The sequence below is a fragment of the Pyxicephalus adspersus genome, chromosome Z (assembly GCF_032062135.1).
Source record: "Pyxicephalus adspersus chromosome Z, UCB_Pads_2.0, whole genome shotgun sequence".
Lineage (NCBI taxonomy): Eukaryota > Metazoa > Chordata > Amphibia > Anura > Pyxicephalidae > Pyxicephalus > Pyxicephalus adspersus.
In genome coordinates, this window is record NC_092871.1 from 84,467,341 (window position 1) to 84,479,749 (window position 12,409).

The window sequence follows — 12,409 nt, forward strand, 5'->3', positions numbered from 1 at the left end:
CGGCACTCAGGTGTTACAGAAAAGTTGGGTAACAATACAAGGGTAACCACCTGCCTACAGCTTCTTCCCACCCACCTTAAAAAATCATTCTGGGGAGAGCATGTGGAGAACATTGTTTCTGTTTCAACAAAATCCTAAGCAGTGTTGTCAGTCCTGCCCAGTTCTCTTCTGCGAAGCTAGAGAACTCATTTCCCATTTTCATAACATGAGGCAGTGTGTATTTATTTATAGTCCTAACCTGAAATAAAAGGAAAAGCTTTTTATTCATTCTCCTTTTCTAAATTTAGTACATGCAAAACAATAGGTAAGAAAATTAAAAGCTAAAAAAAATAAAGGGGAATTTAATAAAAGAAAAGACCTTCTTGCCACCCACATCCCTCACTATGGATTTTTGGTACCACTGGGTTGGCATTAAAAAAAGCTTTTTTGTATATTACCTTTTTGGCATTTTCCATCATCATAAATATCAATTTGCTTTATTTTATTGTGCAGGTCTTTTCCTGATTGTATGTGTTTCTTTTTCAAGATTGGACAGCCATTCCAGATATGATATTTTTTTTATTATGCATCTTGTGCAGCTATGTGAAAGCTGAATTATTCTAATGTCCACATGTGATAATGTTGTGGCTGGTAATGGTTGTTCAAATGCAGGGCGGAAGAGGGGTGCAGGCACAAGTCAAATCATTCTAGCCCTTTATTTTATGTTTTTTGGTGGTCTATTTATAAATTCACAAAACTTTATCCTATGATTTACACATTTTTCACAATAAATTTGAATAGAAAATGTGTGAATCAATGGTTACCAATGAGTTATATATATAAACCTCATAGCAGCCAATCAGATAGGAAAACTACACTCATTTATTTGCCATATAGGAATATAGGGCTAACTGGCCTTGCAAATGGACATGATAGGAAATGTTGCAATAAGAAATACATGGCACATTGCTAGTTGGAGCCGGTCATATACCCCCCCTCCCCTTCTTTGCAATACATGTCTGTGTGTGATGAGGGGTGTGTCTATTACTCAATCCTGCCAGCACAGAGCAGAGTAACAGACACACCCCAGAGTCACAAGCCAATAAGGGTACACAAGACTATCAAAAATTGAAGGTGTGACTATTTGATGTCCTCTTCCAAGCAAAAATTAGATTACCTCTTTTCATTTTTTACCTTAACAGGAAAAAAAATTACTACAACATATGGAATTCATTTTCCTATTATATCCAATGTTTAAAATGGAATTTTGGGTAGAATTGGGTAAATTTTGTCTGAAAACATTTATAAATAGACCCCAATGGGTAAGAGTTATTAACACATCTACACCCATAATAATGATGCCCTGATTTCAAATTTAAAATATGTCTAAACCCAAGAACAAAATTGTCATATTGCAGCTTACCAGTTCTTAGATGTGGTGGTGGGTACATTCATTTTCAATTTTTCAAGTAAATACAATTAGTATCAATTGATCCTAACTGTATCCTTAAGACATCCAGTGCTTTAAACTGATATGTAATCAGTCTTCCTAGGTATTTTCTGTGACTTACACATCTCCTTCCGGGCAATGAGGTACATAGGAGGTCTTTGTAGTCGAAATCAGAAAGGAAGGCCAGGGTGGAAACACTGCTTCTCCATAGTATAATATGATGGTGGAGCATTGCCTTCTTAGGACAGAAATGGAAAGCCAGGATAGTCCAAATCAGAAAAGGCAGGCCAGTGTGCCAACGTGGTTTCTTCATAGTACAGTACAGGAAAGTAGTGTTGCAACCCTAGGACAGAAAGTATATGCAGGGATAGTCCTAATCAGAAAGGAAAACCTGGGTGGCAATGCTGCTTTTCCATAGCACAGTACAGAGAAAGACAGTTGCCAATCTAGGACAGAAAGTTTATGCCAGGATAGTCCAAATGAGAATGGCAGGCCAGGGTGGCAACGCTGCTTCTCCATAGTACAGTCTGGGAAGGGGGCATTGCCACCCTAGCACAGAACATGAGGGGTTTCCAAATTGGAAAGCCAGGCCAGAACATAAAAGGTATGCCAGAGGCACCAGGCACAAAAGAAAAATGCACATCTGAGGACTGGCAAGCAAAATACATACATATAAGTAATAATTTTGCTTTTGGGCTTAGAATAAATGATTATTTTCCAGAAACCTATAAAGAAATATGCATTCTACGTGCAATATTGTTCAGCTTTTTCCATACCAGCCTCCAACATTTGTCCTTAGTGAATTGTATGTGTTACCATTATTAGAGCAAAAGTAAACAAGCTCCACAATCCTCATATAGATAAATTGCCATATTGAACGTAATATATTCAGGATTTGTGTACCTGCAGCTCCAACTTACATTTCATAGACCTCCAAATAGAAAGCTGCACGTATTTTGGACACTGAGCCTGAGCAAATCCAGCTGCTTTTGCAAGTGAAAAAAGCTGCATGTGGGCCATTTGTAAAGTCAGTTTGATAAATGGTTTGTTCAGATTGACAAATATTATATACAGACAGGACAGGTTTATTTAAGATCCACAGCATAAAGATTTTGCTGTATTGTAATTGTAACCTGTCAAGAAGGCTTAAATGGGCAACCTTATTGAAAGCTTTACTCCAGGCAGATATAAACGACGCCAATTAATGCAGCTCAGTATTCAGGAATACATCATTAAATGTCATTGCAATGTAAGTGGTGAAGGAATCTGAATTTAAATAGGCATTGACCCATACAGCTGAGCTTAGTCTGGGTAGCCAAGTGCTGATAGGAGGAATGGGATTTAAAATGAGCCTACTGCTTCTCATTTTCTGTCCAGTCACAGGCTGGGGTAGAGTCAAGACCTGTAACCATTAACAAATTGCTATTGTATTCCAAATTTCATGGGCTCACTGTAGATCAGAGGGAACTGTATGCAAATATTCAAACCAGTCAGAAATGTGCATGTGGGAGATATTCCAGGTTCAACCATTACTAAGACAACCTAGTACACAAAATGTAAAATAGGTGGGGTTAAGGTATGTAGGTTCAGAAAAAATGTAGAGTCTAAATTTCCATAGCAAGCTGGAGAAATGAGGGATAAACCTCATAGCAGCCAATCAGATAAGAAAACTACACTTATTTATTTGCCATATAGGAATATAGGGCTAACTGGCCTTGCAAATGGAAATTATAGGAAATGTTGCAAATAAATACATGGCACATTGCTAGTTGGAGCCTCTGTAATACATGTCTGTGTGTGATGAGGGGTGTGTCTATTACTCAACTCTGCCAGCACAGAGCAGAGTAACAGACACACCCCAGAGTCACAAGCCAATAAGGATACACAAGACTATCAAAAGTAGTAGGTGTGACTATTTGATGTCCTCTTACAAATAAATTCAGATGAACCTCTTTTGACTGTGGGTTGTATTTTTTACCTTAACAGGAAAAAAAATTACTACAACATATGAAATTAGTCTTTTATTTTTTATATGTCTGTTTTCTTCCTTTTACTAAATAGCTGCTTCTGCAATTTTTTCTCTAGGTATTGAACATCGTATTAAGTTATTTCTTCTTTTTCTTGATCAGATACATTAATATGCTGCTTTTGGTTTCCAGCTGCAACAGTACAACACTGAACTTTTATTTTATTATTATTATTTTACCCATTTTATTTCCTTTTTTTTCCTTTTCGTGGATTTTTTTTTACAGAATCAGAACCTGAAGTTGGAAACCTTAAAGTTTCCAGTATAACCCCCGATGGGTTTCATATGTCATGGACAGCTGACGAGAGTGGCTTTGACAACTTTATCATTAAAATACAGGATGCCAAACGTCAGCATGAACCGGTGGTTCTTACAGTGCTAGGCAGTGAACGCACAAGCTCTGTGACAGGACTGAGAGATGGCACTGAATATGAGATTGAGCTGCATGGTGTTGCTAGTGGTCAGCGCTCTCCGCCAGTGAAAGGAGAGGCAACAACAGGTACTCCAAACTAGTAACACGTTGGCATCGCTGAATATATCTTTATTTACACCAATTTCTAATATAGGTCTGTTTATTCACCAGTAACATTGACATTTTCTTGGGAGAACAAAGTCATTCCCATTTCTATTTGGTGGACAAACTATGATTTTTTTAGGCATTAAAATGGGGTTTCCTTCTACAGATAGTATGTAATGTAAGATCTAGAGAGCTACTGCCTATGAGTGCCAGTCTCTGGAGATCTGTGGTGGGATTTGTTGATCCCACTACTGTGCTGCTCATTGTTCTTCTTGCTGGAAGATCTGACTTTAGGAAGCAAAGCCCTGCCTCCACCAATATGGCGTCCTCCATATGAGAACAGAACACGGCATGGTCATTGGAGAGAGATCAGCTGCAAGTAGACCTTCTATTTGGGACAAGGGTTTTCAAAGTTTTAAATATTCATAAAACTGGGAACCAGGTTTTGCTTATGATACTATGTGGTAATGCAATGGTTCAAGTGTTTGTTAGTGGGTATACAGAGCCTTCCAGTGCCATCCCACATCATTGTTTTATAATATTGTAGGAAGGTGGTAAAAGAATCTACAATGGGGGACATACACCCAGACATGGCCATTCCAGCAGCTGCCAAAGCTCTACAAGAGACCAAAGATGGAAGTCAATGTCCACTGGAATGGTACAGTTGAGTAATTCCATTTGACTTTGAGTTTCCTAGTTCACTTAAATTACACCCTAAGTTTATTTTTCCATTTTTCACATTGCATATGGTGCCTGAGATCCTGCATCTATGGAAAACATACATTCATAAGAAATTATAAACTTCTGTTGAAAAGCATGTCTTCTACTAGTACTAGTACTGACTTATGTTCTCCATATGCTTCAATGTACACAAACAATGTCTATTAAGCGGGAATCCATTTATCTCAATCCCATAATGCAATGTGAAACAATCTTTGTACTCATTTGAAAAAAACCTTCAACACAGTACATCATCCTTCTAAAATACCACTTATTGTCTTCAGCTTGACAGAGTAAATTTCCATGGAGTTACACTGAGCAGAAGTCCATAGTGAGAACGTCATATAAATTCAAATGTGTTGGATGTGGGGCTTAGTTAGCAAGTGCTTGGTGTTTACATTATTAGTAGAACAAGTCCAAAGAATTTCTCACCAAGAGAAGCTACAGATGTCAGAGAAAATTTCTTTGCTATAAATGGCAAAAGGCAGACACAAGCCGAGGTAAACACACTCTCAATTACCTAGATATAAACAACTGCCAAGAAAAAAAGCAAGTATGACTAGATGGAACAAAAACTGGTGATCACAAGGAGCAGAAGAAAAACAAATGCTCTCACCCATTGTCCGAGCTACTGCTAACAGTTGTTAAAGTAGCTTGAACAATTTTGGGTCATGGGTTGAGTAGAGAATGTAGAGAAAACTCCATCGAGTTTTTGTTTTCCATCTACATTATGTTGGGACATGTTGAATTCCACAACGTTGAGTTGTCTTTGGAACAAGAGGGAAAATAGTGACAACTGTCTTGGAGAGATTTCCACCTCCATTCTGATGTGTCTATTTTTCCTGATGGAGTGATGGTTTAAATTATTGCCTACATTATCAAAAAAAACAAAAAATGTTTAGCATTAGATTTTTTTTAAATTAAGACTTGAAGGTTGTTCAAAAAAAAAGGGGGGGGGGCAAAAGGTTAGGCACCCCTATTAACAATGCTGCCCCAATATTGACTTGCCATGCCTTGTATCTCAGTGTAGAGGTGGCCAATTAGGTAGAGCAGCAAAGGCTTCGCTTTTCCATGCCAGCCCTGCCTCCCTGATGACTGGTGATTAAATAACGGTGGCGAGATAAATCATGAAGCATCGGGAGATAGGAGGAAATCCTCAGAATGGATGAAGCAAGGAGATCCTTGCACTTCAGGTCTTTATGCAAACTTTCTCTCCAGCAAACAGAACAGTGACTCCTCTATAGATAGACATCTTCCAGTCTTTGGGCACAAGAATGCCTTAGCCCTCCATATGGAACAGCAAATCTTCAGTTTTTGATTTTACTTCCACCTTAATTTCTGATATATAGGACAAATATGAAACAAATAACATCTAAATAATCTAATGGGTAAATCACCTTCATCTTTTTCTATCATCTGTATACATTCTGAATATCTGAAAGGCACTATTTCTTGGATCTATATGGAAGGTAGGGGTGACAACATGACGGCATACTCCAACGGCTCAAAGAAGTGGGCGGTGGAAGATGTAGAGTCCACTACAACAAAATTATGCAAATTTCCACAAGTTGCACCAATCCAAAAGGCAGGGAGGTGTGATAACATGATGGACTAATCAAGAGGCTCATAAAAGTGGGCAGTGCATGGCAGCATGTTGCCACAATTACACTCACCCCGTTCCCCAATGGTGAGGAGGGGTGACAACATGAGGGCATGCTCCAACTACTCATAGAAGTGGGCATTTGGAAGTACTGTAGTAGTTCATGGTTGGCCATGCTCTTCAATTTGTTGGGGCTACCAATCAAATTTGCTTAATCCTCAATACATTCTATAAGACATGTATTTTCCATTTAAATTTCTCAGCATGCCCAATTGCTTCATATCCATATAATGAAGTAGAAATCAAACAGAAACAAATTAGATTTTACAATAGATCAGTTTCTGATCCAATCGTTGTTCTGGATCAGAAATCAGTCACAAAAAATAATATCTAAGAGCATAAAAATTACTCTTTTCATTTAGAAACTGGGACCTACCATAGACTAAACATATTGCTAAAATCCCCCCCCCCCCCCCCCCCCCACGCTGCTAAATTATCATTTAATGACTGAGAAGATATTTCATTCGGAAGGTATGCATCCTAAACCTATAATTACCATATAGAGTAATCAAGCCAGCCGGAGGGGAATATATAGTACTGGGCTCCATGCTGATAAATCAGTGAATGGAATTTGCCCGGCCGTCACTTGGCAGCACGGGTTTGTTAATCATTATGATGAAATAAACAGGAACGAACACCTTCGTACTACAGCCTGGAACATAACTCAAAATACATGAGATCCACCGTGACACTGTGTTGTCACTAAAGGCAAAAGACTGGTGGGACTCATCAACTTAACAGCTCTTTGTTCCCAGCTTTTAGAAATAATTAAACCCCATCTAACTTAGCAACCGGGGAAGAACTACAGTGGGAATGTCAAGATAATTGAATTGAGCCAAGGCCATAAATTCTGCACCCAATAAGAAGTGCAGACTGTGAAGGAATGCCAAAAGAAATTCAGATGACTTACTGACTTCCCTGTGGATAGAAGGACTGACGGCCAAAATCCTTGTAATTTTATACTGCGAGGTTCAGGAAAGGCTTCAAAAATGAACACAAATATAGAGGATGCCAAACTGAAAAAATAACAAGCCTTAATAATAAATAATAAATAAATAAATGAGCACAATGAGTAGTAGCATTAAAACTCTGTGACTTTTTTTGCACAGAGCCCCCACTTTTCCTATGGTCTTGAATGACAGAATGGTAGGGAAGCATGGGGCTGGAATGCTTTGCATTTGGAGCCTCCACTTCGTATTTGTTTAGAGCCACATTTTGTACCAAATTCATCCCTGGTAAAATATAACTGTGTATTTTAGGCATTTGTCTTGTATTAAAAAAAAAATAATCCTTTCTTAATCATTTGTTGCACCTTGGTGCTAACAAACGTCTTCAGGCTTTCTGTAGACCAGAAGCTACATGCACCTGTGCAATGGTTGCATGAAGTTTCTCATTGCTTTCCTGGCAATGTGACTATGGTGCTTCAAGGTCCATGATCTTCCTTGTAGCTCCATTCCTGGTGCCATCTTCATTCCGGCTCAGGAATCATAGATCTGGGTGGGGTTGACTAATATCATGTTATTCCTAAACATCTCAGAACATTAGGATGCTAAAATTGTACACTGAATGGCTATCAGTGTTCAATTTATGAAAAGCCTGCCAGCAAATGGAAAGATTTTATAGCATAAGAAGCATGCAGAATCTCTTCTACGTTAATGGCACTTTAAATACTTTTACACCCAATTCACAAAGCAGACATGTCAAGATAAAGATCTATATATTCAAAAAAGTAATATGGTTAGAAGAAAGATCCTTTGCTAAGGCTTTGGGGACTCCGCCTAATATTGTAAATTGCAGGATTACCCTGACATTTCCCCACGACATGTAAATAGCTAACATGAATTATGATGACAGACTACAGCTCATTACCAACACGAGTTCCTTTTACGTTGGTAACATGCAATTTCCCTCCACAGGTGGCTGCCTAACTATCACTGTCATGCAACTGGATCCAATTCATGTATAATTAAAACCTCCTTCCTTCCTATCTTGTTTCCACTAATAAAAAAATCAGCATTGCCTCCCCCCTGTGGGCTCAAAAACGTCATGCGCCATATTAACAAAAATGATTTAATTCTACTTATCTGCTAAGTGTTAGCTTGTCAAGCCCACGTGGCTGTGATTTTGGTTCTAGACCAGATCTGCATGACTAAACACGAATGCGTCAAGCATGATAATGTCATCACACAACTTCTACAATGATATAATTACAGTTTTTGGGCCTAAGATTGGAAAGAAATAATTATGAATATGCCTGAATTCACACACCATTAGTGATGTGCGGTGTTGTTTGCAGCGAAAACTCTCAGTTGTGCTTATTGAACTGCTTTGGGGAAATTTGCTTGAAAAAAAATGTTTTTATTTAGAGGGTGTCTGCATGGTTGTTTAAAGCTTAATTGTATTTTTCATTTAAATCAGCTAAATACATTTCAGGTTTATCAAAGCAAAATGTGTGCAATAGCATAAAGGTCAATCCTTTTAGAAATAGAGCAGAGTAAAAAGCCGGTGCTTGCCAACTAATGAAAAGGACCCTTCCTCTAACAAAGCTCTGGTATGCTTCTTGCTAAATCTGCAATCAACCAAACTGGTGCCATTTTTGAGCATTTTTGTGCCATAGCCAAGACACCTACTGTCACCATTCCACCCAAACTAGGGGCACACAATCTTGTGCATCAAATGTAGATGCCCTTTAAAATAAGAACTAAAGTTGGATTCGTAAGAGTCTTTGGAAAGAAGAGCTCAGAAGAGCTCAGAAATTGGAGAAGATAGCTGGCAGCCTTCAATAGCCAAAAGGCTCCAGCAAGGATGTACTCCATCCAATGGGCTTCAGCAGGGATGAGCTCCTTCCAATTGGCTCCAGGATCTCAACAAGGAGCTCAATAATAGATGGGATCAAAGTTCCCACTGCCAGCACAATGGTGTCCTTGTGGCATTTCTTGCCAAGGAAATACATGCTACTACATCCCCAAGGGCTTTGCCTCCATCCCATCTCCTCATGATGGGACCTTTAGTGATTGAAGTTCTTTATTGAAACCATCATCTGCCCGCTAGCTATGGCTCAGCTACATCTTCTGCACTGGCTATGGTGGACCCTTGTTTTCAAGGACTTCTTTTAACTTCTGCTATAAAATGAGTCCCCACCACTAGGCGGTAACCCTCATGATGGTTTAGGCCACCTATATCCAAAAACACCCCTGCTTCCTAGCTAATTGGAGAGCTTTGACACAACAGGGAGTATGTTGGACCTCTGTAAAGAGACCACTGCTGAATCAGGCCAGGATGCTGACAGGCAACAAACTTTTCTTTTAAAGCTGTTGGTGTTTTTGAAAAAGAAACCAATCGCAAGCTATTGCACCTTACAAGTTGTGATGTACCTGAGTTGTATTTGCCTGATTCAGCATGCATTGTGACAGCAGATGTTACATTAGAATGTAATGGTTGATTAGATTCATATCATGCATGCAATAATTATTGAGATCTTATTTCACTTTGCACTTCAGCTTTGCAAGTTTTTTTATTTATCTTGAAAAATATGAGCTAAATTAACCTCCACAAAACATTTTGCTTTATAGCACACACGGCCGAGCGCTGCCTCTATATTTACACTGTTTTTATTTGTAGGTTTGCACTGTAAATATGTATGTATATACCAATTTGTGTGTATATACATCAACAAAATGCGGCTTCGTTCTGTATATGGCTCTCTCATGGAAATCTTCAGCTGTCCACGGCATCTATAGTGCTGCTAATCTATAATTTTCCTCCACAGGTGGCTGTATAACTATGGCTCTCATGAAACTGGATCCAAGTCATCTATAATTAAATGCCTTTTTCCTTTCCCCCTTGTTTGCAAAACTGAAAATCATCACTTTTGTAGACCATTGGTTCAAACACAGTAATGACCAAAATAACAGGAATTATTCATTCTTTATATCAAAGTATTAGCCTGTCAAACCTTCTTGTCGGATTTAAACATAGTTTTGGTGTTACTCTGGGTTTGTGTGACTTTTCGTGATTGCTGCAATTCTTAGGTGAGAAAGCCATTGTATGCAATAGGAAAAAGAAAATGTACAAGAAACTTACAGCTGAATTGTAGAAAGATAAAATAATACCATATTATTTATCCATGTTTAAAAAAAATTAGGTGTATCATATGGCCAAAGTGATAAGTTGTGAATTATTATCAACCCCTTGCAATCCCCATTGTAGATTTGGCAGAAATGGTGGCTCCATGGCTAGCACTCTTGCAACAGTAGGGTGCCAAGTGTGCATCTTTGGCAGTATTTTGAATGTATTACCATGAATAGGATTTTCATTGGGTATTCTGGAAACACACACACACATTCAAAAAATAGTAGATAATTCACTTTCCCCCTTATATTGGATGCAGACAATGGTGAACTATGATAGGAGCATTACATTGTGAGCTCCTCCAAATCTCATCTAAAGAACATTGCTATGGGTTCCATTGCTAATGCAAAAATACTTTGTTCAACCACAGTGCTTGTTCTGTGCTTGCTCATATGGGCATATGTACTTTATTGTTAATCAAAGGACTTGAAAGGTATTGAAGACAAGAGTGGGTGCTAGTCTCACGGTGCTCACTAGGAGGTGCTCTGATGATTTTCCTAAACACTTAATTACACTTGTATTCATTTTAATTGAAAAAAAAAATCACTGCACCACTTAAATGTGCACGGTGGTAAGTGGCCCCTGCTATTAAACCAATGTATCTGTAGGTTTACCCATGTCTACTTATTAGCGTTCACGTACATTTGCCCATTTCTAGTTAACCCCTGAATATATTTGCCCATAAAACAATAAATTAAACATTTCTTTAAATTAATCACTATAAATGTGCATGGCAATATGCAATAAAAATAAAAAGTGCCCATGTCTGAAAAAGGATCATACAAAAAAAAGCAGAACGGCAAAAAAAAGCTCATCAGTCTACTTCTATATTGTCCAGTTACAGCCTTTGGTCAGGGTTGGGACCTATTTGTACTGTTTCCTTAGTTTCTTAGAAAGAAAATTCAGGTCTCTAGGCTAGATGTAGTGGGTTCCCTTACTCTTTGTGTGTAGGAAACAGGTTTGCAGAGGTCTCAATCGAACATGGGCCTCTTACACCAAAGGGTCTCCTCATGACTACTGACTAGTATCCCGCTGTTGTTCATAGAGCCGCCAGAGTTTCACTACTATGTTCCTTTGCGGGACTATAACATATGGCTCTAAAAAATGCAGAGCCAGGAAGAAGAAATCACTGGTAGAATTTCACCTCTTTCAGCTTGGTGAGGGACCATGAGCTCATGAGGACCTCTACAAAAGTGGTCTAGAGGATGACCCCTACAGGCTTTCTGGGATATAGGACCCAGTTTCGATTGAGATTTTTTTTAATAGGGATCTGTTAAATTTAGAAACCTTCTTCACAATCCTATTTTATGGAATTCGTCCCACTTCTCAAAGGGGCTAATTCTCAATGGACACCATTTCAATCCCTATCCTCGCCCCCCATTTGTCACCACTCCACTGTCTGGCAGGTTTTCTCCGGAATAAATGGCCCGCAAGTATAACATTTCTCATACAAGTATTTCATCTACGTACTGAGCTGTTTGTCTGTATCTCAGACTTAATGTTTCTGAATGATGCATGAGGTAGTGAAACTCATTTAAAGGCCTTTTTATTTTTCGCCTGAGGCTCTTCCTTAGACATTAAATTACACAGGCTGATTCTTTGAGAGGGAGGTACCTGGTGAAGCCTCGTTTTTTCAAATGATTTATTTCTTCAGATCCTCATCTACTAGCAGGGAATCCAGCCTACCCTCCCACCGAGACACTTGGCATTTTGCTGTAAAGAAAATGAAGTCTATCCTTTTTTTTATTTGGCGTCTTTCTTGCCTTTGATGCTTCAGCAAAAATAAATTATCTGATATTTTATTTCTAAAGGTCTTAACTGAGGGACATCACCAATTTACCCATTCTGGGAAGCGCCAACCTTGATAGTTTGAAGGATTCCCTAATTTGTTTCTCGTTCATACAACTCTTTTTCTTCTCTCATCCT

At 38.7% G+C, this 12,409-nt stretch overlaps 1 protein-coding gene across 1 annotated transcript in view; it reads left to right on the forward strand.

Annotated features, from left to right (window-relative positions):
- TNC (tenascin C) overlaps positions 1-12,409 on the forward strand; it is an 86,616-nt gene that overhangs the window by 50,062 nt on the left and 24,145 nt on the right. Inside the window, exon 13 of the mRNA XM_072431554.1 lies at positions 3,682-3,954. Coding sequence (XP_072287655.1) covers positions 3,682-3,954 — 273 coding nt within the window. The remainder of the gene's footprint in view (positions 1-3,681; positions 3,955-12,409) is intronic.